The sequence below is a fragment of the Octopus bimaculoides genome, chromosome 20 (genome assembly GCF_046866305.1).
Source record: "Octopus bimaculoides isolate indiv1 chromosome 20, ASM4686630v1, whole genome shotgun sequence".
Classification (NCBI taxonomy): domain Eukaryota; kingdom Metazoa; phylum Mollusca; class Cephalopoda; order Octopoda; family Octopodidae; genus Octopus; species Octopus bimaculoides.
In genome coordinates this window covers 48,130,290-48,157,995 of record NC_142947.1, presented here as the reverse complement: position 1 = coordinate 48,157,995, position 27,706 = coordinate 48,130,290, and the positions used below count along the sequence as shown (strand labels likewise).

The following is a 27,706-nucleotide window of genomic DNA, read 5'->3' as shown; positions in this document are numbered from 1 at the left end:
GGAGAAGGTGGTGGTCCCTCCGAAGAATGTGAAAGAAAGAGAGGAAATTGTGAGAGGGTGGGAGGACAGTGGACGTGGGTGGGAGTGTAGGGTGGAGGTGGGAGAAAGACAAAAGGCAAGAATTAGAGAATAAATAATAAGACTACAATGACGACATACCATATAAGGAAAGCATGTCAACAGTACAGCGGGTTGATGGATGACCTTGGTAGGTCAAAGAGGAGCAGGTTTTGTCAGTTAGGGGGGGGGGGGTGACATTGGTTTTATTGTTTTTACAAAAGTGAACATAGCAAAAAGCATGAAGGAATTTTTAGATGGGTCACATTGTTTTTAATTTGCTTCTTTGTTCTAGGTTTTGACTGTTCAGAGATTAATATACAATTTGTTTTCTGTCTCCAAAATGGCAACTTTCCAACAAATTGCAATCTGTATAAAAGATTTCGTTATTGATCTGGTTTTTTTTTTGTTTTGTTTTTCTGTCTCATACCTCATGATTAAAACAAAAATGCACCCCCACCTCCAACAGACAGCTTTAGTACATGTGTATGTATATGTATTTTTTTTTTCTGTAGTTTCAGCTCAGAGCTGCGGCCATGCTGGTGCACCGCCGTTTTGCTACACTGTTATTGCTGAGAGCCTCCTCTAATATGTGGCACTTGGTGAAGAATGAAGTTTCATGTAGCTACCCTCATTTGCACCTCTTGCTGTGAGGTAGGTTCATCTGGGACTCTCAACAGGAAGATATCCAGCTTTCCGTATTTGGCCATTTACTGTGAACATTAGACGTTAACTACAGCCAAAGAGACGGATCAGTCTTTTAAGACCTAATTAAACGACTGATTAGAGGAAGACGAGCAGGCAGCTGTCAAGAAAATGAACAACCATTAATTAATGTCTTGCGGAGGATTAAATGGTTTTCATTTGCATATTTCAACATTGTTGAGTCAGTCGAACTCCATTGGAATGGAATGGAGGTCCAACAGATCTGGGAAAGAAATAGTTTCTGATGCATCACAAAATGAAAGACAAACAAAATGGCGATGTCGTCTGTAAAACGTTTCTGTAACTAAAACAGTTTAATATACTTTTGAGCCTAGCAAAGAAATTTGGTCGGCTCTAATACCAAACCAGTCAAAATCAGTTTGAAGACTGAGCTCCTGCTAAGTACTGGGGGCCTGTTGAAGACTGAGTATCATCTGAGCCTTGCGGGGGGGGGGGGGTCAAGAAAATTTATAGGTCATTGAAATATTGGTCATAGATTTAGGTTGTCTCATTAATGGCTGCATTTTAGTGAAGGGAGAATCGGTAAATTAACCACTTTAATTTATGCCAGAAAATGGTGATCTGAGGACTCATCACCCCCTCCCCCAACCTGTCCCATCTGGAAAAAGCAATCATCATACTCCCTTCCAACCCACAGGGAATGCATTTATGAAAACAAATCTATGTTAAATATTGTTATTGTGAAAGTAGCAGTATTTCACCCATCTTTATGCTCTGAGTTCAAATTCCACCAAGGTTGACTTTGCCTTTTGTCCTTTTGTGGGGGTCAACATAATTGACCAGTCCTCTCTCCACCAAAATTTCAGGCTATAGCAGAATGGATTATTACTATCACCATCATCGTCATCAAGATGGCAAGACTAGCAGAATCGTTAGCACACCAGGCAAAATGCTTAGTGGCATTTTTCATTTGGCTTTACATACTGAGATCAACATTGTCTTTCATTCTTTCGGAGCACTGGGATTGATGTATATTGTCTTGCCCCTCCCCTCAAAAACTGCTGACCCTGTGCCAAAAATTTGAAATCATCATCATCATCCAACCATTCCATGTGAAATGGCACATTAGTCCCTCCAAATCTGTTCTCTCATATGGTTCAACAATTTTTGCAGAAAATTTAACAGAAAAGAAGTTAACCCCTTGTTTAACCCTTGTCTCTTTTTTAAGAAGTACTACCTGAAGACCCCTGCCCCTCACAGTACAGCCATTCTAAAAGAGTTGGGGATGAGAGAGAAGAAACAACTCCGGTACTGGACTAGTTAATGGATTTAGGACCCAGAAAAAATGAAAGACAAAGATAACCTTGGAAGAATTTAAACTCAAAACAAGGAAAGTTGGAACAATTGCCACAACAAACTTGCCTGACTCTCAGACTATTCTGGTGCCTACTGACCACCTTACAATGACCAATCACTTACAATTCATCAAATATGACCATTACTTTCGACATATGTTAACAGCCGTGCTAACTTGTTGCAGCTCTGCATATGTGTGTGTGTGTGTATATGTGTATGTGTGTGTGTGTGTGTGTGTGTGTGTGTGTGCATTTAGGCTTGGTAGGACAAAGAAGAGAGAAAGAGAGAAGGCAATACATGAATAGACATACTTTATAATTTCTAATTTACAGAAAGTTACAAAAGTTTGAAGCATGGTACTTACCAAAATTGGGTAAGTGCCATACTCAACCTTTATGGCAATTTTCTAATTTTAAGCAAGTTCAAAATAAGAAAAACATCACACACGTACACATGCACACGCACACACACACACACACGCACGCGCGCGCACACACTATATATATATGTGTGTGTGTGTGTGTGTGTGTCTGTGTGTTAGCTCTTATGTGCACGAAACTCCCGGATCTTGAATCACTCTCTTGCTTCTGCTGAATAATGAAAATTTATGTATACTCATATTTTGACTTATATTTTTCCTGTTTGCACCAACATTATATATATATATATATATATATATATATAGTTCAAAACTTAGTTGTATATATATATATATATATATATATATATATATATATATATATACAGAGAGAGAGAGAGAGTAATTCAAGATCCAGGAGTTTCTTGCACTTAAGTGTCAACACATGAAACTCTTGGACCATGAGTCACACTGTTGCTTCTGTTAAATATTGATAAAAAAACATATATATATATATATATATATATACTAGCAGAAATACCCGGCTTTGCCCAGGTTAAAGAGAATAATGAAATCTAAAAACGCCGTCTAGACTACGCAACCCTCAACTGTTAGTAGCTACGATACCATATTTCTACATTAATAACTCTCCAATCCATGCCAGCATGGAACATAGACATTAAGTGGAATGCCAGTCTCTCATCTAGGAGGGCCTTGAAATCAATGTTACCAACTGGGGACTATGTGTGTCGCAGTGATAATAAAAAGACCCAAAGGAGGTCTGCAACGAAATAATTTTACTCAACACTTTGCAAGTGAATCAGTGGAGGCAAAGATCCGTCTCATTTACTTGACAATTTATGCACCACATTGCAGAAATCACAATATAAGTATATCTGAAAGGGTAGTCTGACACTGTTGTACCGTTGAATTACAAATAATGCTCATCTGTTATGTTCGGGTTAAAATTTCATCAACATCAAAAATATATGAATTTTCATGGGAGTTATGGCCGTTATACATAGAATATAATTTCCAAATTTCATAAAGATCCGTTCAGTACTTTTGACGTAGTTTTGGATAAGAAAACAAATGACTAATGCGTGTGTTTGTGTGTGATGGGTGTATATATGTATAGATATCTGTATGCATGTATATATATATGTATATATGTGTACATATTACATGTACATCTATATATATATATATCTACACATGTGTATACATATACATGTATGCATATAGATCTATATCTATATAATATATATATATATCTATGCATATACGTGTACATATACATGTATATGTATACATATACATCTCTTTCTCTCTCTTTCTCTCTCTCTGAAAGTATCTGTCATTACAGTATCGAAATGTGATTGTTTCAGTTAGTAGAATAGTTTCATTTTTAAAGTGAAAGTATTTGACATGAGTGTTTTTGTTTCACTTTTGACACATAATACTTAAATAGTGGAGGAGATATTATGTTGCCGTGGGCTCGAACTCTGCAAGAAGTTAAACATTTTTTTGACTAAAACACAACTGGAACCCTAAGTAAGGCATCTGTAAAATTTGAATGAAATTGGTTGCGTAGTTCTCGAGTTTTAGGGATTCACACAGACAGACAGACAGACATTCTCATTTTTATATATATAAATATATGACTGTGTAGGCACAGGAGTGGCTGTGGATTTGGTGGACGGAAACTGAAAGAAGCTCATCGTGTGTGTATATATATGTATATATATATAGGAGAATTTATGAAAAAAACAACAGCAGACGAAGACAGGCGGTGTAAACAACAAATGGATGTATTAGTTTAACGCTCGGGAATAGAGAAAGTCTTTGATGTTTCGAGCTACGCTCTTCAACTGAAAGGAACACAGAAAGAAATAAGGAGAGAAACAAGTAGAAAAAAAATATAAATGTAGTGGTCAGCGATCTATCATAAGCTGGTACACTGAGATCAAATGATAGCAGGGATGGAGAAAAGGTTGGAAATAGAAACCATCCATACAAGTACGGCGAGATGATACAAAAATGGAGCTGGTTGGTGTTTGGTGTTTGGTTGAGTATTGGACATTTGTTTTGTTTTCTTTTCTTTTTCAAATCAGTTAAACATCTGTTCCAAGTCTGTCTCATCTCTCTCTCTCTCTCTCTCTCTCTCCCTCTCTCTCTCTCCCTCTCTCTCTCTCTCTCTCCCTCTCTCTCTCTCTCTCTCACATACACAGAGTGTCATATAAAGATATGACATTTATTTTATAAATCTGATATTGAAGTTTCACAATTTTCAACAACATCTGTTTTATGACTTTACAGGGTTGGGGGGTTGTGGGAGGGATATACAGAGAGATAGAGAAATAAATATGAGTTAGATAGAGAGACAGACAGACAGATTAGTGATTAGTAAAGTAAGGATCAGGTGTTTATGGAATGGCAATAATTCAGAGATGGCATTTGCTGCAGGAATGCAAGACTTGCAGGACACACACACATGCGTGTGTGTGTGTGTGTGTGTTTACATCAGTAGAGTTATGAAAGCAAATACCAAAAACAGATTTTCCTATAAATATTTTGACAAAAGATGTCTGGTTAAAGATGACTATGTTGCTTCAATACATGCTGTGTATCCTCTAACATATGAAGTGTAGTGAAAAAGTATCTGACCTTGATTGTGTTTAGCACAAAATTCGCATGGGTATGAGGTGTCTGCATCTTTCCTGAGCATGCGCAGATATTATTGTGTCTGTAGGTTGCACCATTCAGCCCAAAGCGATGCATTGAGTGCAGACATGAAGAGCGTGCTGTACAATTTTTCTTTTTGAGTCAAGATGACTGAGTCCATTGAACAAAGATATTGTATCAAATTCTGCCAAAAACCTGGTGATATGCAAGCCCAGACTATTGAAAAGATGCAGAAGGCCTCTGGAGATGATGCTATCGGAAAAACAAAAATAAAAGAGTGGTGCAACCGGTTCAAAGATGGCTGCACCTCAGTGGACAGAGAGCCACATTGTGGCAGACGATTGACAAGCAGAAATGATGAAATGATTGCAAAAGTTCAAGGAATAGTCTGTAGGCAGCAAAGAACTGGAGACTCCATGACAACGCACCCGCTTATTCTGCCCATGTTATTCAAGCCTTCCTTGTCAAGCAAAACACACCACTTGTTCATCAGGCTTCCTACTCTCTCCAGACTTGGCTCCATGTAACTTTTGGCCATTCTCAAAGCTCATCCCAAAAAGGGATTTCCAGCAGTGGAAGGAACACTGGTGAATTTCAGCGTGGGAGCATGAAAGGTTTGAAGGATGCAGTGTCATGACAGTTAACAACTGGGTAGCGAACTGTTTTTTTTTTTCTTTCTTTTTATATTATCATTTTATAAGCTTGTCCATGAATGATAAAGATATTGAGTTTATAATGGTGACCAAACTTGTTGTTGGAATGATGGTGAATAATTTTGTGGGCTTCTACCAAGATAGTTGCTTAACATTGAAACTTTAGTGTACTGACATTGAGAATTCAATGAGATGGTGGGAAATGATAAGTCATGTGATGAACATATACATGAAGACACAACCCAGGGAGAGCTTTTTTGAGTGGAAGCCAGAAGTACAGATGCATAGGAAGAGGTAAAGCAGACCAGTTGCAAGTTCAAAGAGGATTGTGAAGAAGGACCTGGCAAATATGGGCCTCACTTGGGAGTAAGTTTATGAGAGGGCTTGTAATCAAGCTGGGTGGAGATCTCATCATTTGATGTTTGAGGTGAGGAATAGGAACAAAGACTAAGACTAAATGATATTCTGTAATTTAGGAAGAGCTTTCATATCAGGTACCCTACATTTCATGGGAAACATTTTGGGGTATTTTTCTAATTTTTGGTATTCTGGGTTTTTCATACAAGTTGTGATTCCAAACAAAATTTTTCTCAAAATTTTAATTTTTTTTTTTTTACTCTTTTACCGTTCCCTCTTCCATAACTTTTTACAATAAACCAAGAAGTTACATTGTATGGTATTTAATATACCCTTCTTCATCTTTGTTGTTCAAATACTTCTTCCCATTGGCTGCTCTCACTTGTTTCTCTCTGCTTACTTTTTGCACTCAGTTTTCTTTATCGTGTCTCTACATCGTATGAAACCCAACGGAATTGGGAAGTTACATTTCAAAGACACACAAGAAATATTAGCTGGGAAACAGTGGGAAGCCTGAATGACTCTGAAAGGAAGAAACTTGCTGCAACAGGCAGACACGCGCACACACACACACACACACACACACACACACACACACACACACACACACACACACACATGCGGCAGAAGAGTGAGATGACAAAAATGAAGTAAACATCTCACACTGTTTAGTGAGTCATTATAATTAAAAGTGCCACAGTTTGGGAAACTAGTGGCTGTGTTGGTAAAAGACATGACTGGTGAATTAAGATTAAATGTGAGTGATGAGGAGAGGTGGTGAGTCCTGGTGTCTCATGGAATTAGAATACTGTGAGTCATAATTGGTCATTAAATCCCATAGAAATGTTATCAGTTGAAGTATATTTAGAAAAGGCAAGAACTAACCATTATTACAAAGCTTCTTCAAATAATTATTGCCTGACAAAGATAATGTTATCATTAATGTTGCTTTTGCATTTTGAAAGTTGTTTCACATAAAAGTTTAGTATTTAACAATGATTTCCAAGGAACTTGGTTAGAAATCTTTTTCAGTTCTTTGAGACTATCAAATGCAATATTTGCTGACTAACTCCATGTTCTACATGCACGAACTGATTAACCAGACATCTCTTGCGAGACGAAGTTGGTTGGAGCCAATCATTTCACACACACAATTCATTGTCCAATTAAATAATAATAGTTTAGTATTCGACACATGATTTCCTTGTTGCCTTCCAACGCCACCACCACTGCTGCCACCGATATATATTAACACACTCTGTTGTAAGTGGCAATCCAAATTATATTAAATTGCTTTGTTTTTCTTTTTCTTGCTCCAAACGAGTAGGAAAATGTCAATCAATTAAGAACGTTGCACCCATCAGCCCACTATGTCACCCTCTTCTTCATACCATTGGCCAACTTGAGTTATTTCCCTTGACTTATTTTATCATATGTTTTTAAATATATATTAAATATAGTGTAATATAAGCAGAAAGATTTCTACCTTTCAAATCATAGAGTATTAGTGTCAGGAATGTGTGCGTGTGCGTGTGTGTATGAATGAGTGCTTATGTATGTGTGTGTGTGTGAGTGTGTATCATCTATCATGTTGGCATGAGTTGAATATGTGTATGGAGGGGGGGGGGGGCTATGTAAGTAAATAATTTCATTGTCACGGTGTTCAAAACATAATACCTATTGCCTACAATGTAAATGAAGGATGATGCTGATGCATTAAGTTTGACATCCAAATACTAAAGAATTAAACAAATATAAAAGGAGAGAAGTAAGAGTGATCAGTGACATGCATTTGAAGAAAGAAGTTAAATAAAAGTATATTAAATGCCATACAACAAGAATTCTTAACTTATTGGTAGAGTAGGACAATGAGTTGGAGGTAAATGGTACTGACCCCAAATGAAAAAGGAGGATAGTTTTGAGAATGAAGACTCCTCCAGAACAGATATGACATTGATGGGAAAGACAGACTGATTGTCCCTGCCTTAGTAAGTGACACCAGAACAGCAGTAACCTTAGCTTATTTCCAGCTGATATTCACACACACACACACAGACAGACAGACAGACAGACAGAGAGAGTGTAAAATCATGTTTGAATGAGTTGAGGAAGTATATATTGTGCTGTGTAGATGAATAAACAAGTGTAGAGGTGCGACTTGTAATCTAAAATTGTTTTACGGAAGTGAATATAAACAGTAGCGATCTTTGCCTTTCGTATTCTGACAATAAAATAAACAAATCCCTGCTTTTCACGCCACTGAGGTACCAAACAAAAATTACTGAACCTTGTGGAGGAAAAATAGTTTTTAGTAGCTCGGAATTTACAGAAAGGTACCCAGAAGCTGGAAGTTAACAAATGGCATCTGAGAAAGAGCAGAGGATTACGAGTCAATTGTGTTTTGCATGTGCTGCTGCTGAATAATGGAGTGGGACAATTCAGGCTGAAACCTGTCGAACCATTTAAAATATTTTGTTGGTAAAAGGTATTTAAGAGAGTATCAGCAGGGAGTCTGTGTACTTGGGTGTATTGAATATTTCAGTGGCAGAGTTTGTTTCTTCATAACTTCCAGAAAAATGGATATTTTTATATAAAATTTTCTACAAATTCACTTCAGATAGTGTAAATTCTAGTTATATCCGAATTTGTTGTGAAACCAAATTTTCCTGAGGAGTGGAGAGAAGAGTTTCGGAAAATTCACAAAAGTTTGCTTTGTTTCCTTATAACTTCCAGAAAATGGGTAATTTTTTATGAAATTTTCTACAAACCCCTTTCAGTGAGTGTAAATTACGATTATATCGGAATTTAGTATGAAAAAAAAAAAAAAAAAAAGAAATGGTGGGCTCACATACATACTGACACACATCACTTATATAATTACATTCATTTTTTAATTTCATATTTATTACTATTTATTTATTTATTTATTGTTTCTGTTTTTGATTCCTTTATTATCATTTTTTGATGTTTTACAACTCTAAATGGTATTTGTTCTACCATAATTAAACTAATGTATTCTTTACACCCACGTTTTCTCTTTTATTGATAAATACACCGAATTCTTCCTAATCAGAATTGTTTCACACACACAACAAAAGACTTTACTACACAATCGCTCGCTCGACCTGTTAGAAAAAGCAGCCAAATCTCCCTCAAATCCATCCCGGTCCAGTGGTTCTCTATATACAAGAGACCAAACTAAAATATCGGTTTCAAATTTTGGCACAAGACCAGCACGTTGGGGTCGGGGCAGGATACTCTTTCTATTGACCCCGAAAGGATGAAAGGCAAAGTCGACTTCAGCGTAATTTGAACTCAGAACCCAAAGATGGATGGAATGCCGCTAACGATCTTGCCCAGCATGCTAACGATTCTGCCAAATATTTTAGACCAAACTAAAATATTTCTCTCACATTTCACACAAAAAATAAAACAAGACAAATATTATCATTATATATACATATATAAAATCAAACATGGCTCAAATATTTTAAAGATCAAAAAACTCATATAAAATCATAGAATAGAGAAACTATTGTTTGTTTTATATTTGGACTGAAGTAAAATGACAACGTGTTTGATATTCGTGGGTATTTCATGTGTGTTGATATCTTCGAGTAGCTTGTTATTCCTCGGAGCGCAACCACGAACCTCTTGCAACTCTACACAGGTACTCCTGACAGCAACACCTCAAATCTCTTATTAGAACACACACAGGTGCCCTTTAACCCTTGATCTTTCCTCAAGTCGGTAATGGCAGGGGGTTTGTACGCATGCGAACCTTTTCAGCTGTCATTACAGTGCCATACACTCCGATCAAACGTCTGGCGCTACATACTTACTAGAAAAACCGGAGCGGTACTATACCGCATCACATATTTGACCTGTACAATTGTAGCAGCCATGCCGAAAGGGTTAAAACAGACATAGATACCTCATCCCTTAGAATAACACCTCTATATCTATTACAACAGAACCAGATATCCCTTCTTACAGCAACACCTTAAAGCACACCCAGATACCTCTTGCAGCAACCTCTCGATACTCTTGACAGAAGGCCTAGACACGCCACTTTTACGGTAACATTCAGATACCCAAACACAACACACATAGGTACCCTTTACAGTAAACCTCGATCCCCCACCCCCACCGTGCAGGTACACCTTGATACCTCTTTGTGGTGCACCATCTGAAAACAACGGATCCAATGTCTTCGAAATAAAGAATATATTGGATGCTGGAGATTTTGAAGTGTTAGATATAATAATGTATGAGAGAAAAAAAGAGGGAATGGCATGGCTGGAAAGGTTCTGATTTGGATAAAGCCTGATAAAGGCCGACCTGGGGCTAAACAACGATCGCTTACGTACATAATATATATACACACATCCAATCTCTATACATACATGCCTACTTATGGTTGCCCAGGAAAGTTAAAACATAATCCTCCACAAACAACCAACTCGTCTATCGTTCTCACACCATACTCAGTCTCTGGATCTTTTCTTACCTTGTACAGGTGCGAAGGACCACATCAACACGTTGACCAAGCCGGTAAACTCCACCAAACGTAAAAGTCCGTGGAAAATAGATCCCATGATAGAAATATGTCTATAAATATTAAATAAATAATAATCCTTTCTGTTCGAAATATCGACAGTGTGTGTGTGTGTGTTGTCTGTTAAATAATTCTTCTCGGTGTATACAGGATGACCATACTGGACAATGTGGGGACACAGTTTCACTGAAACTTTGCTTTTCCGGGGCCCCGATTCATTAAACTGTTTACATCGTTTGTCAAGAGCTTATATAAAAATCCCACTCATATTGTCTCAGGACTGAGCAATGAAATGAAGCAGCAGCAGATTGTAAATGGATTTAATGGACCGACCGACCGACCGACCGACCAACTGGCTGCTTTCTCTGCGCAAATATAACAGAGCACGGCGACGAAGTTGCTTTTTAAACCGTGATGCTATCTTTTTTTTTTAGGTCTGACCAGAGTTTTGCTTTTCTTTCGGTGGAGAGAAACTTGAATTTCTTTTCACTGTTTGTAATATTTTTTTAAACATAAACTTGTCGTCCGTGTGTCTGTCGCTGTGTCATACGTTCTTCTACCTGTGTGATATACTTCTGCACCTGTGATATATCCTTCTACATGTCGTACATTCCTCTACCTCTTCTATATTACTGTCGCTGTGGTATATGTTGTATTATTCCTCCACCTGTGGCATTTCCCTGCAGCTGTTATATATTCCTCTTCCTGTGATATATCCTCGTAAACAGGTGGTCGCAGTATGTTTGTAGATGGATTAAACGAAGACAGCCAAGGAAAGAAAAGTTAAGACATTTGTTCAAATAAAAAGTTATGAAAAAAAAAAAACCCAACCTATTTACAATACTTAGAAGTCTTTTGCCATAATTTCTCTACATTTTTCTGCCTTTCATTTTAACAAGAAAGAGAAAATAACATCCTCCTCGTGTCACAGTCATTTCGTTGTTCTCATAGTCTAAACACTTGAATCTCTCCCTTCTGCTCTAACTTGCAACAGTTGTGTGTGCAATGGCAATCATGAACTTAATATACTCACCAAACATTTCTTTCTCTCTCTTTCAGATGCATCAACAGGTTAAACCTGAAGCTGAAATAAAGACATCGTAGACTATGAGGGTAGTGTGTTATTAACAGCAAACTACTTGCTTCTTAAAATAGCGACTAATTACATACAAATTCGATAGATTTAGGTAAAATAAACCCCAGGAGGTGACCCACTCAGTCAGGTGCCTGTCTTTCTTTTTCTTTTTCTTCTCCTATCTTCAGATCCCAATGTTTCCTCCCTTCCTCTCTTTTTCGACGCGCTGTTCCACGGTTCGAATCCGGCGGTCGACCGTAATTAGTTGCGTAAAAAAAAAAGAAAAGAGGTAAAGCAAATCTAGAAGTTTATTTACACCACATTCCTGAGCGTGTCAGTAAAATATACTGGCTGGCTGGCTGGCTGGCCGGCCGGTCTGGCTGGTCGCCCAGAAACTCGACTACTGACTATGAAAACTTGTCTGTCAGTAGTATCTACCTCTGAAATATGCAGCGGTTGATGATGAATGGGAACTAAATTAACAGGTTGTCGTCATTGGGAAACCTTTTTAAACAATTCCTTCGCTAAACAGACATCGTCTCCGACGTTGTGACTGACAGAGGACCGTTTCCTCAGGAGCCACAATCAAGTTTTAATGTTTATATAAAGAAAAACATTTGTGAGTTATGTCAGTAAATGTTGACGTGAAGATAAAAACTCTAAAATATATTCGTTCCACCACGTGTAGATTGTATTTCTTACATTATCTCACTGTCACGTAATAAATTAGAGAGAAGACATTAGGACAAGTTTTTCTCAAGGTTATTGACGCGCGCACATATGGTGTGTGTGTGTATGTATGTGTGTGTGTACCGTCTATGAGGAATCACTGAACTTTCACTCAGGATTCTCTTGGTTTTCCTATTTTCTTCTCTTTTCCGTACAAAAATGTTATAAATGATTTAATCTGAATGCCTTTATGTGTTTTTTAAAAATTTTATTAGATGATGGAGAAGAACACGTATGTCAAGTTAATCCCTTTCAATATATTTTATTGTTAATCCCTTTTCGTCCTAATTCAAACACACACAACTGTTTGTATTTTGTTAATCCCGTTACACACACACACACACACACACACACATGCATTCTATACTGTGTGAAAAATCCCAAATATTAAATTTTATTTTAATTTTAATTCATCTGAAGAAAACGGGGTTTTTACATGATGTAATTGATTTGTCCATCAATAAAAGACATGTCTGAAACAACTGTAGTGAACTTCAGACCATTTGTGGTGCTCCAGCATGACCACACCCACCTGGCTGAAACACATAATAGAAAAACATATGTAGGAATAAAGTATGCAATTATAACATGCGTTTTCTCCATTCCTTAAATTCTTAAATATACTCAAATACCCCAAATTTCAAGGAGTTCCTGCCTTAAAAACAGGAACTAAACCACAGTTATTTTGTGTTCTTTGCTACATTGGTTTCTATTAACCCATTTATTCTATCAGAATTTTTATTCATTAAGATAGAAGAAATACACATAATTATATATATATATATATATGTGTGTATGTATGTATGTATGTATGTATATATATATATGTATATATATATATATATATATATATCATCATCATCATCATCATCATCGTTTAACGTCCGCTTTCCATGCTAGCATGGGTTGGACGATTTGACTGAGGACTGGTGAAACCGGATGGCAACACCAGGCTCCAGTCTGATTTGGCAGAGTTTCTACAGCTGGATGCCCTTCCTAACGCCAACCACTCAGAGAGTGTAGTGGGTGCTTTTACGTGTCACCCGCACGAAAACGGCCACGCTCGAAATGGTGTCTTTTATGTGCCACCCGCACAAGCCAGTCCAGGGGCACTGGCAACGATCTCGCTCGAAAATCCTACAGGAGCCAGTCAGGCGGTACTGGCAACGGCCACGCTCAAAATGGTGCATCTCATGTGCCACCCGCACAAGAACCAGTCCAGGGGCACTGGCAACGATCTTACTTGGCTTGCCGGGTCTTCTCACGCACAGCCCATTTCCAAAGGTCTCGGTCCGTAGTCATTGCCTCGGTGAGGCCCAATGTACGAAGGTCTTGCCTCACCACCTCAGCCCAGGTCTTCCTGGGCCTACCTCTTCCACGGGTTCCCTCAACTGTTAGGGTGTGGCACTTTTTCACGCAGCTATCCTCCTCCATTCTCACCACATGTCCATACCAGCGCAATCGTCTCTCTTGCACGCCACAACTGATGCTTCTAATGTTCAGCTTTTCTCTCAAGATACTTATATATATATATATATCATCCTCATCATTTAACGTCCGCTTTCCATGCTGGCATGGATTGGACGGTTTGACTGAGGCTCAATCTGGTCTGGCAAAGTTTCTACAGCTGGATGCCCTTCCTAATGCCAACCACTCTGAGAGTGTAGTGGGTGCTTCTTATGTGCCACTAGCACATGTGCCGGTAAGGTGACACTGGCAACGGTCGTGCTCAAATGGTGCTTTTCACATGTCACCGGCACTGGAGCGTATCACCTGATGATTCAAGGGTACTTTTAAAATGGGCTGGTTATGTGACACTGGTATAGGCTACGGCTGTGATCTCACTTTACTTGTTGGGTCTTCTCAATCATAGCATATCTCCAAAGGTCTTGGTCTCTTGTCATTGCCTCTGTGGGCTTCTTTCAGTTTCCGTCTACCAAATCCACTTACAAGGCTTTGGTCTGCCTAAGGCTATAGTAGAAGATACTTGCTCAAGGTGCCATACAGTGGGACTGAACCTGGAACCATGTGGTTGGGAAGCCAAGTTCTTACCACAAGACCATGCCTGTGACTGTTGCATAGCAACACATTACCAACACCAGACACGTTATCATCATTAACTCTATAACTTGGCTCTGTCCACCATTTTTTTTTCCTTTTCCACAAAATCAGAAAAAAACCAAAAGATATCTAAATTGTGTTGATTTTGTTTTTTTGTTTATTGTTAGTTTTTAAGGAATCTTTTATTCAATTTTGTTCACCATAATTGTGTGTTTGCAAATAAGCAAAAAAAAAAAAAGATATATTGTTCTCTCAATAATTATAAAATCTATTTTGAAACTGTTTGGTGACTTTTGACTCAACAACATCACTTGGTAACCAATCCCATTTAGTTTTGAATTCTGTGAGAGAAATCTTGTTTTCATGTTTATTGCAAAGATTGTTTCATTAATAGAACTTCATGTTTGGATGGGTTTCAACAAGCACCAAACTGTATTTCCAGTTATAACCAAGTTAGTAAACGGACGAATGCTAACTGCTGGCCATTTTTATGAATTCACTTAGAAATATAGAAAAATCATTTACATCAACACTCTAAGTGGTTTTTTTAAATTCTTTTACTTGTTTCAGTCATTTGACTGTGGCCATGCTGGAGCACTGCCTTTAAGTTGAGCAAATCGACCTCAGGACTTATTCTTTGTAAGCCTGGTACTTATTCTATCAGTCTCTTTTTGCCGAACTGCTAAGTTATGGGGACGTAAACACACCAGCATCGCATGTCAAGTGATGTTGAGGGGACAAGCACAGACACATACTCTCACACATACACACACATACATATATATATATATATATATATATATACGTATGTGTATATATATGTGTATATATATATACATATATGTGTATATATATGTGTATATATATATATATATATATATATATATATATATATATATATATATACGACAGGCTTCTTTCAGTTTCTGTCTACCAAATCCACTCACAAGGCTTTGGTCTGCCTAAGGCTATAGTAGAAGACACTTGCCCAAGATGCCACATAGTGGGACTGAACCCGGGACCATGTGGTTGGTAAGCAAGCTACTTACCACACAGCCACTCCTGCAACATTTGTTAAAAATAGCAGCCAAATCTCCCTTTAAATCACACTCCTCTGCCTTAAATCTTTTGGTACCAACCTCCCAAAGTTTAATATCCCAAATTTAAAGATACAAACTTTCTGTTTTAAAATGATCTTAATTAAAACTTTCCATCAAAATTTCCAATTAATTTCTGTTCTTTACCAAAATCTTCATTCTTAAGAAAACTTAAAACAGCGACAGAGTATTTCGATAGAAATACAGTAACAAAAGGATTTAGAGAGATTATATCTAACACTACACTCGATTATAAAATATCATATACGTGCTTGGAACGCATTTGGTTCCAGGTCTGCTCATGGAATGTCGACCTGGGGCTAAACAAGACCTAATCTAAGTACAGTGAGTTCAGTTGAGATGTAAGGGAGACTACTCAGTGACTTGTATAAGCCTAAAATGGGTGGAGACGAAATTCCGGTAAAGCCAGTTGTTTCCATTACTAAAATGGATAATTGCCACTAAGCGAAATGAAACATGACCCATGCCAAGTCTAATCAGGATGGAGCTAAGAAGAATAGTAATATTACAGGGAAATCAGTTCTGTTTCTTTAGAATTAACAAAAGACTCCGCTTAAGTATCCAACAACTATTAGTCGTCGCACACATGTTAGCTGCACTCGACATCTGCTTACTGACTCTACTGATTGCAAAGAATGAAAAGAAAATGCCTGCTTTATATGTATATTCTATCTATATTGTTTCTCTCTCTCTCTCTGTCTGTTTGTCTCTGTATATAAGCTGTGTGTTTCTGGCTCACATGCCATGCCTTAATTTTTTTAACTGAATCATTCATTCGCTGAGAATGCTCTTTAAAAAAAACGGAAAATGAGTTAACTAATGTCTATGTAAAACTACGTAGACACACACACAACCGTACATGCAGAGAGAAAGAGAGAGAGAGAGAGAGAGAGAGAGAGAGTGGGGGTACGTATAGGCACGACTGTGTGGTAAAGAATCTTGTTTCTTAACCAAATGGTTTTGGATTCAGTCTCCTGTGAAGCTGACTGATGCCTTAGGGAAAAATTTGGTAGCTGGAAACTACAAGAAACATGTCCCCTTTGGTCACAATAAAAGACTCCCCCAGACAGTGTGACCAGTGCAGTGAAGAGACTTTGTCTGCATTAACAATGGCCTGCCGCACAGCATCGTAGGTTGTCCTACCCATGAAGAACTACAGGTGGAATACGCCACCTACTGCTGTCAGCGACTCAGAATATTGCTGTAGCTCACTATTCTGTCTCTGACCAACGTTTGGGCGGTCAGCTAAGTCTAATTACTGAAATGTTCCTGGCCATTTCGCTTTCCTTCTTGGAGTTCCTAGGAGAGACATGAACAAAGCTAATTCAGTGAGGTTTATTGTAGAGTTGGGCACTGACGAATGTAATAAGCAGCTGCATGCACAGGAGGTCATGTTAGTGTAGAAAACTACATGCACATATTCATTTACTTGCTAACTCAAAGGTGCCGCAGACAGCTGTCTCCTAACTCAAAAGTGCTGCAGACAGTTGTGCCCTATTATACACTTACTTGGACCCTAAAATGTGAATATAATTGCAGAGTATAAAGTCTGGAAATGGCACGTTTATGGTTTATACTTGAGACATTATTAAAATCTATTTACATAACATACACCGTTACTGAAGAAATAAGGAAAGAACTAAAGTGGTTTCGCCATTTAATGAGAAGATCACCTCATAAATATGGAATGCAGGCATTTTACCAAAACTTTCTGACCCCTGGCCAAGAGGTAGACCACCTAAGAAGAGGATTACTCAAATCTGTGAAGAAGACACAGTAATAGAGTTTACAACAGCATGGAGAGGAGAGCAGCTGACTGGAAAAGTTGGTGCTAGTGGGGGGAGGTACAGGTAGACAGACAGGATGTGTCCGGGGGGGGGGGGGGGCAGAGAGGATGGATGTATGAGAGAATATCCTCTTCTTCCCCACTATCATCAGCATCATTTAACACAAGTTTCATACTGGCATGGGTTAAACCCACAAGCACTAGGCGCATGGCTTGGTCAGGGTGTTGCATTTATGATCTGGCGATCATGATTTCAATTCCTGGACCGGGTGGGTCGTTGTGTTCTTCAGTAAAACACTTCATCTCACCTGGCGCATGGCACACCTGTGGCACCTGTTCAAACAATACCGATTTGATGGAGAGAGTGAGAGTGAGCTAATGTGCGGCACGAGCATTCGATCGCTAGAAACAAATCTTCGACGGGAGAAGATGACAAGTTCCTTATCCCTTTGTGGGGTCGTTGGGGGGACACTGCAGCCTTGAAGCGTATCTCGAGCGAGAGAGCCTGGCGGAGCGCATCCCTCTCCAGGATAAACTCATTTTTGCCAGTTGAGTGGACTGGAGTAAAGTGAAATGAAGTGTTTTGCTCAAGAACTCAATGCGTCGCCTGGCCCAGGAACTGAAACCACAATCTTACGATCACGCGTACATCCTTAACCACGCACACACACACACACACACACACACACACAAACAAATATTATATACATACGCGTGTTCTGTGTGAGAATCATAACATAGAGTTCGAATAGCAGACTTAAAATCTTCATTATTTCAATAACCTGACTCAAATATTTACAGTTGATAAATGTTGGGCGGTTTTTTTTTTTTTTTTTTTGCTGGTCGAGGTTTATCATGAATTCTGCAAAATCTTGCCTCTCGTTAAATGTTTGATTCTTTGGTGAAAAGCTTTTGACCTGGAATTCTTTTTTTTTTTTTTTTATCAGTCAACTTCCATTCTTTGAGAAATAACTATATTGGTTCCACTTTTAGTCTTCCCTCTAATTCTCCCAACTACAATTGACAATTGTTATAGAATTCACAGGAATTTATATTCTTTAATTGAAGAATCATAATTACCATAGTTGCATTTCTTCTAATGAATATTTCATTATCGTTGATGAGAATTAAGGCCATTAAAACAGTGTGGGAGGGGCATATTTAAAAAGTGGGCGAGGCCTAGTTAACAGTGGGTGGGGCCTAGTAGGAGTTTTCCATTGATTCACCCTCTCACTTATTCCCTATCTCTGACCATCTTTCACTTTCCCTATGCAGTCTTGTAACCTCTACCCACCCACTCATACTCCTTGTTCTTCTGTCCCCATTCACTTCTGTTCACCTTCTACCTTCAGGGTCCATCTGACACCTCATCACCCCTATTCTTACCATTTTTCTTGCTCCGATCAGACCGCTCTTATCCTCTCTTCTAAAAGATGAGTGGCCGTGTCACTCCTCCACCGCAAGAAATCTGTTCTGCACTGCTTGGTCCTTCCTTTAAAGCCCTCATATCCTGGCATGTAAACATGAAAACCCACCTTTCTTGGGGTTTGTAGTCTTGCAAGTTGCATAGTGACCTCGGTGGAATCGAACAGTGAAATGAGACAATGTAGAATGGTCACGGGTGGGCAGCCCGACATAACGTTTAAACATACAAACGTTTAAAATAGCCGTCACGTTGATGAGAATTATCTCTTCAACTAGTCTGTATCAACGTACGTACGTATGTCTACCATCTCTCTCTCTCTCTCTCTCTCTCTCTCTATATATATATATATATATATATATATAATATATATACTTAATAAGTGCGAATACACGAAATTCTCGGCTTTTAACTCACTGTACAACGCGCGCGCGCACTTATAAATGTCCGTAAATATTGTTGATGTTAGGTGCAAAACAAAAGCCTCCTCAATAAAATAACCTCATTAAATGTTTCGGGCGTAATTAAATCAATAAATTAATTAAGATAAAGAAATATGAACAAATTAATAAAAGTGAAGTTAGAAAATATGAAAATGTCTGATGAAGCGTCTGTGAATGTGGAATGCGTCTATCTCCGTTGTTGCACCGTTTCTAGAGGTTCCATCCCCATTATCTTGGTTTCTCCTGCACGTTACATAAAAAAATATTGTTAAAAAGTCAAAGATTTCGCTAAAACAAAGTATTTTTCTTGCTTTTGGTAAACCGGCGTCGAACATTGTTTTTTTTTATTTTATTTTTTTTTAGGTATTCGTTCATTCAAACCGCGCTGAAATCAATAAAATAAAGTATTGGAATCGATGTAATTGGTTGGTTCCCTTCCGAATTCAAATTTATAACCTGGTGTCTATGTTTTTGGAATTATTAAACAATTATGCATTTCTGTTCAATTTTTCCGAAATTTATCCTGTATTGTTGTCTCGGCATCAATTTGGGTCTTTAGCACCGTGAAGCCCCTAACCTGGGGCCCAATAAACGCTGTGATTGTGTCTCTGGCAACTCTTTGACCCATCAGTTTTCTCTACAATCAGAGACATAAATTTCAGAAGAAGCACACCAACCACCCACTTTTCTTTCTTTCTTTCTTTTTTTTCCATCATATTTTCGTCGACAATTAATTTCGGGGTTTCTATCTTTTAGATCTCGGACTTTTTGACACTGCAAAAAGAAGAGAACATAAAAATGAACTTTTAAAAAATTGCAATATTTTCATCAATAATTTTTTCCCCCCAGTCAGCCTTTCTCTTTTTCAAAAGCACTGATCAGAATTCAGTAAATCAAAACAGAGATAAATCTCAAATTCAAATTCCTCGTTACTCCCGAACCCGCCATTAGTAGCCTCTGTCGGTGTCTTTCTTGGGGTTCATTTCACCTTTTCCAGTCTTTCTCGCTCCTCCCTTCCTGTCTGTCTGTCTGTCTCTCAAACTCTCGTTAACTTGGTTTGTTACTGAAACAAAATTTTATAACCGGAAACCAAAAGAAGAAAGCGGACAGTGGGGAGGGAGGGGGAATCTCATTAACTCCCCCCCCCCCATTTTTAATACTTCTCTTATTTGCATAGTTTCTACTTCGTCAGTTGACTTGCCAGAAATAGCAGCTAAATCCCCTCTAAATCAAACCCAACAATCTTTTAAAAAACGGACATATTTGGATGTAGTGTGACCCAAGAGTCTGATAGATCAGGGATGACTCTGGTAGATTAGGGATGACTCTCGGAGCTAAAAGATATAAAACTTACGTAAATTTAACGGGAAAATGTCTTTGATATTCTCCAAAAGGAAAACCCCTTGGACACAATATATTGAGTCAATTGGTACCAGATCAGTGATGTCTAAGAAAGGGCTTACGTTAAATGAACCATTCTGAAACTTACGAATCAAATAAAACTAGTTTTCTAGTGTCACTTTCAATTTTCTTTTTCGAAACCATATCTACCAACATCTCCCCTTTAAACTGTAAATCTGTCACCTTTTTAAACCAAAGATCTCTTCACTTCGACTCTGGGGAGATAGACTGGCATTTCCAAATTTAGCTTTATTTCATATGGGTCACGGTTGGAACATCTGTGATCATAGGGTTTTTACTTGGTCAGGTTTGACCTGGGCAATACAACGACAACAACGACGTTATTTCACTTCTCTTCACGTGGAAAATAAATTGATGCCATTCATTTATTTTATTTTGAAATTAAGAAACGTTAAGATTTTTTTTTTTTTAATTTTTCATTGATTCAATATGAAAATATGATGAGAGTGGGAGGAAGAGGAAAGGTGTAAAGAGAGAGATGTAACAGGGAGAAATGAGTGTGAGAAATATATGAGATAGAGAAAGTAAGATGTAATAGGGAGAGAGTAAGAAAAGATGCTATATACAGAAGGGAAGGCGAGGGAGAAGTGATAAACGCTTTGTTTCTCTTCCTCTGCCTCCTCCTCTTTCTCTATGAATTTGAAATTTAAAACTGAGCGTCTATCGTCGATGACATCACAATCGGCGCTCAGCGTCCATCGTTGAACCATTCTCCCGTTTGAAACTGGAGTGTCGAAACTTTTCTTTAAGTTGATTTCACTAAATTAAAACAAAAAATAAATATATATATATTTTATATCTATATATTTATATAGATATATATATATATATATTTATTTAAATATATAGGTATTTATATATAGGTAAAAGCTGCTATAAACCAACTTTTGAGACAAATTCTGTTAAAGGAAAGTAAAATACACAAGAGAGAAATGTCGAAATCCATGTGTGTCATGCGAGTATTTATTTTACTGGTCATGATGTGTGGTTTTATGAGCCAAGTCTCCTGTCAAGGTAAACAAACACCAAACGATTTTCTTTGATTTCTTGTAATTGAGCCCCACCCACAAGGGATTCCACTGCCCTCCCTCTCTCTCTCTCTCTAATCTCTCCTCTCTCCACTCCTCTCTCTGTCTCAGCTGATTCAAATTTTGAAATCTGTGTGCTTATCTATGCCTCTTACATACACATATATGCAAATGTATATACGTGTGTGTATGTATGTATGTATATATATGTATACACGTATACATATATATGTGTATGTATACACGTATACATATATATATATATGTATACATGTATATGTGTATGTATACACGTATACATATATAAATGTATGTATACATATATATATGCATATATATACATAACATATATATATATATATATATATATATAGGCATACACATACACATATAACAGTTATCCTCCCTCCCTCTCTCCCCCCTCCCCCCTCTCTCTCTCCGTCATTTTTCAGTTTTGACTTGTTTTTGAAAATCTCTTCCTCGTTGATGTTTTCAGCATTTGAGATGTTGATATTAAAATAGGATCTAAGTTTTAAAATCTTTCTGAAGTTTTGAAACCTCAAAAAATATGGGGAAAATAAAGACGTTGGAAAGTGGGGTGGGGTAGAATTTTTTTTTTTTTTTAATTGAAATTTTGAAAGTCCGCCAAATAAAGAGAAATGAAGAAAAATTGCGGAAATGTGGGAGAAAGAAAAAAGCTGAAAAATTTATATTTTTGTAAGTAATGGAGAATCATTAATTCCAAACGAAAGATATTTTTTTTTTAAAGTCACGACTGGAAAATTAGAGAAAGGGCAGGGCTGGGGGAGTGAATAAGCCCTCCTCCAAGAATCGTAATTGACGATGTTTTAAATCATAAATTACCGTTTTGGGCGCACCAGATACTTTCCGATTCAGTTGTATAGGAACATGATATATATATGCGTGTGTGTGTACACAAACACACTCACACACAGCTAGACAACTTGAAAGATAGGACAATTTGATAGAAGCATTTAAGATCGTTAGATGGAGGCGTTGTTTGCGCTGCTTGCATCGGTTCTCTGAGGCAAAGGCGAATTCATCCTTTTGAGGAGGATAAAATAGCAGCCCTGGGATGCATTCTTTTGTTTATTTTTCTCCAGGAGTAAAAGAAATTCAACTCTGTTCAGACATGGAGAAGGTTGAGGACTTCTGATATAGAACTTGTGCATAAGAAATATCGGCCGAACTTTTAGGTTTTGCGGGAATGAGTTTTTAGACGTTGTCCTTGGGTGGTTGGGTCACTCACCTTGTACTAACACTACGTCACTTCTTGACTATGGCAGTGTTTTGAGGGTGGTGGCCCATAAATGGATTATTAAAATATTCTCTGTGGGCTTCGGACCATTTTCTCACAACTTTTTCAAATTAATGTATTTGTGGTTCTTTGAATATTGTTAGTAATGGAAATGTGGTAATGCTACATGGGAAGACAGTGTTATACATGAGATATTATGAATGTAGGCCCGGGAATAAATGTAAATCAAAAGTGAGCTTTTAGGGAATGGGTTTACCATTCCATTGAATGTTTGAATTAAAAAATGTCAGTTTATCTCTTCGTTAGACGCCACAGTCGTGGCGTCTTCATTCAAAATATTTATTTTCCTCATTTCAAATGGAACATTTCGGATTATTTTTTTATCTTAATGTTTTTACTGTTTCATTAATTTTATTTTAATAATAATGAAAAGTTAACGAAATATCAAACTGACGAATATTTTGACAGTATTGTGTTTTAGCCATTAGTAAATATTTCTGATGTTAATAATGCTGGAACAATGTCGGTGGGGAGAAAGAAATGACAGATGTAATCCGTTAGGTACTAATGTCCACCAATATGCTCTTATTTGAGATAATACTCAATAAACGATCGTGTATGTGTGTGTGTGTGAGAGAGAGATTGAGAGAGAGAGAGAGAGAGAGAGAGAGAGAAACTGTTGAAATGTCTGGACGTTTTAGTCAGACAATGAATGACTACCCTCACTTATTTATTTTCAACAGTATTTTCCACGCCTGTATTCTTCAATAATATTTTGACGAGGGAATTGGCTTCAGTCACAGGATTTGTAGACAGACATTTTTCACCGATAAAGGCTCAAAAACTTCTAGGTAGGTTTAGAACTATTAAAACAGTTTGATTAGAAAAATGTTGAAAGACAAATGTCTTCTCCCTAAAATCCCTTTGTTTTAATGTATCTATTTTTGTCTTAATTTAACGGTCAAGGAGGACATTAGTATCATTATTAGGATTGTATCCGATTGACTTCAGCCATGACCTGCTAGCATGTACCATGCTTTCGCCTGTTTAGCCAAACCTGGACCCGATAGCACATCGAGAATGTGAGAAAGGGGTGTACCGGCCGGGTGCTTGATAGTACACCTTTACAGGTGAGTAAGACTGCTGGAGCAGAATGAAATTACTTGCTCAATCCAGAAACTGAACCTGCGACGCGAGCCGAGGTTGCCCCTAACCACACTGTCACAACCCCTTCAGTTAACCATTATCGTTAGCTTAATTTAAGCCTATTTAGTTTTATTACAAATCTATGATATATATTTCTTATGTTTTATTTCATATCTTTGAATAATATTTTTTTTTATTCTTTTTCCTCCAGGAAATGGTAAGTATTGCTTCCTTATTCCTTTGTTTTAAACTTAATAAAAAAAAGATTTTTTTCTTGGGATTTTTATATGAAGATGTAATTGGACACTTTAGTATTTAGTCGATCTGAGTTCGAATCCTTCTTAAGTCGACTTTTGCATTTTCGAGGTCGATAAAACGTCAATTTAATCCTGAAATCAACGTGTCTCTTTTCCCAGATATGGAGTCTTCTTCCCAAATTAAATGGCATTAGGTCACCCCCCCCCCCAGACTAATGCTAAGTGTGCTCCATGTCTATGGACGATACTGGCTGTAATTTCCCATCGGTTCATCGTCTCGTCGATATTATTTCTTTCTTTTTAGGTTCATTTTTCCTAACAAATTCCTGCAATTAAGGGGGTATCCAACAAGACTGTCAAAATTTAGTTACTATTGAATGTGTTGTAGAAACTAGTTTATAATTGCTAGGCCACCAAATCTCATCTTCAAAAACAGGAGAGTAGAGGAAGGAGCCAGTGAAAAGAGTTCCACAGACTTTCATAGGACCAAATGTAATTAATTATTCATGAGACTGGTCACGTGTTGACGAAAAACGACGGGAGTTACTCACTGAACAAGCAAAGGGCGAAGTGTAGCGGACTGTTTGGACACACATCACAGTATTAATTGCTGGGAATTGACCCAAAGATGGTTTTGGTGTAGTTTTTGTATTTCTAGTGCTGTATTGTTCTCGTTTAGACTAAAGTCTAAGATGACAATATCTGAGGTGAACTTTCTTAGTTTAGAATGATAGTTGAAAAAACTATATAACGAAAACGCCTGCAATGGTTTTAGCAATAGGGAGGGAGGGTCATTGCTGGACTCTTTGTAGCCTAGATGTGTTCAATGATGGCCAACCTAAGACAACTGGTAAAAAGGATTGAAAGATGAAGAACCTTAAAAATTTAGGTAAATTTTTTTTATTTACGCTCGTTTCATTTTGAATGTGAAATTTTAGTTTAAAAAAGTGATTTCTGACGGTTTGGTGGTTATATTTGTTGAAAACACGTGAAAAAAACCATAGGAAAAACAAATTTCACCTTCAAAGTGAGGCGAATGCCTGTTAAAAACTTCATGGAGACATTTTGTGATATTTCTACAATTCTGTTTCTAATTAACCTAGATTTATAAATATGATTCTAAAGTTTTCAAACTTATTACTAATATTTTATAATTGTTTAATACTTGTCTAACTTAACAGTTATTGGTGTGATGCTTATGTTTTCCAATGTTATTAACATCTTGAAATGTCAGCAACAAATGCTCTCGATCTTTGTGTGTGATGTAAGTAGCACCTTTGCGAAATGTTGTTGTCACTAACTTGTGTGCAAGCAGACATGTGTATGTTTCCTCCATAACACTTGCAGAAATGTTTTCTGCTAAAGACACATAAAACTAGTGTCCTAACTACATACCAATTTATTCCAATATAGAACAGGAATCCTCCAAGCTATGGAAACTCTGCCAGATGTTTTAAGCATCTCGGCAGTGATTCGTAATTGACTGGAGGCCTTCCCTGTTTTCATATCTTTAATTGCGTTATCGACCAAACTGCTGTTGATTCAGATAGCCTGTCCCTCAGTTGAGTCCACATTAGGCAAGTTCTCCTTCCATACATTCTCTACATTTAGCAACTTTTCATAGAGGCACTTCCATGCCTCCTCCTTTGCAGAATCAGTAACTGCAAGTGAGCCATCGTCCATGTGAACACACTTCTCTCCTACAACATCACAATTTTGTCTGACACATTGTCTTGCGACCCAAAACATCTCCAGCTGCCTCATGCCACAGAGCATTGGCAAAGTTGCTCCCTTCTGCTTCTTCCCTGGCTGAGTATACCCGTCTTCTAGCCCCCCCTCCTAGCTACCTGATATAGTTCCCTGCTACCATCATTTTTCCAGGCCTGTTTCTCTACAATAATGGTCTTGTCTATAACATCATTCCACCATCACATCACTTTCGGTTTGGTTGAGACTTTGCACCAGCCACAGATTTAGTCTGTGGTACTCTGCAAACTGTCCTGTAGGAATTCCCAGTTGCCCTCTATGTTACAAGTCTGTAGTTCCTTCTCCTCCTCCTCATTAAATTTCTCAATTAGGGCATCCCTAAATCTCTGACCATTTAAAGGATCTTTGAACTTCCAAATCCTTTTCCAGACTGGTCTGCTTCTTGGAATCCTTCTGGCCTGAGGTCTAAAGTTGCTAGTGCCTAATCTATGCTGGTGGATGGGTACATTCTTCACCAGGAAAAGGTCTTTGCATGTATGGGCGACCATGAACATAACAGCTTTATTTGAATTCTGATTTACTGCTTGAGATGGATTTCTTGTCTATCTCTGTGCAAGTGTGGCTGTGTGGTAAGAAGATTGATTCTGAATCACATGGTTCTTGGTACAATCCTGCTGAGTGGCACCTTAGGCAAGTGTCTTCTACTGTGGCCTTGGGCCAACCAAAACCTTGTGGATGGATTTGATAAATGGAGATTGAAGGCTGGCTTTATTGTCCTCTTAGTTGAAAAATAAACAGGTAAATTGACATAATACAATGTCTGCAAGTTGATGAATACCACATATTCCCCTCTATTATCGTATTGCTGTATAAATTAAGGGTAAAATATCCTTTTACCCGCACCCATTTATTGCACTTGGTAAAAACACTAGTGTAATAGTAATTGGGTATCCCTCCGGCAGTATATTGGATAGATATTATCCCTTAGTAGGTTGGATTCACAACCCCTAACTCTCTTGGATTATATATATATATATATATATATATATATATTCTTTTTTTCCTCTAGTTTCAGCTCAGAGCTGCGGCCATGCTGATGCACCACTGTTTTGCTACACTTTTATTACTGAGAGCATCCTCCAATATGTGGCACTTGGTGAAGAATGGAGTTTGATGTAGCTACCCTCATTTGCGCCTCTTGCCGTGAGGTAGGTTCATCTGGGACTCTTGACAAGAAGAGGTCCAGCTTTGTTTTAAAAACGCCTACATCTGCTGTGGGCCCCTGAAACCCAGGCTGTTGCAGTAACCGGTCCTGAAGCGCGATGGTGTTGCTGGGATCTTTGGTACTATGCAGTGTTGTCCCATTCTGGCATTGGTGTAGCTTTCAATGCCAAAATTTGGCACAATTCCTTCCAGGATCTTCCAGATGTATATTACTGCATCCTTCTCCCGCCTTCTCTCCAGAGAGTAGAGTCTTAGCTGTTTCAGCCTTTCCCAGTAGCTGAGCAGTTGCAAAGAGACAATCTTCTTTGTGAAACTTCT

General features: G+C 37.9%; 2 protein-coding genes across 6 annotated transcripts in view; one reads left to right on the top strand and one right to left on the bottom strand.

Moving 5' to 3' along the window:
- The window catches only part of LOC106879878 (uncharacterized), a 47,451-nt gene extending 34,928 nt beyond the window's left edge, over window positions 1-12,523 (bottom strand). The window contains exon 1 of one of the 4 annotated variants that reach the window (XR_016237700.1): window positions 10,643-12,350. Coding sequence is in view for 2 of the 4 variants with exons in the window: in XM_014929602.3 (XP_014785088.1) it covers window positions 10,643-10,730 (88 nt within the window). In the remaining 2 variants the exon portion in view is untranslated. Of the gene's footprint in view, window positions 1-8,026; window positions 8,178-10,642 lie in introns of those variants that run through there. The other 3 variants (XM_014929602.3, XM_052975223.2, XM_052975224.2) reach the window with 3 other exon arrangements.
- Window positions 12,524-24,987: 12,464 nt separating this feature from the next.
- The window catches only part of LOC106882898 (uncharacterized), an 18,886-nt gene continuing 16,167 nt past the window's right edge, over window positions 24,988-27,706 (top strand). For both annotated transcript variants that reach the window (XM_089338630.1, XM_089338629.1), the window contains exon 1: window positions 24,988-25,346. In XM_089338630.1, coding sequence (XP_089194756.1) covers window positions 25,325-25,346 — 22 coding nt within the window. In that variant the 5' untranslated portion in view covers window positions 24,988-25,324. The remainder of the gene's footprint in view (window positions 25,347-27,706) is intronic.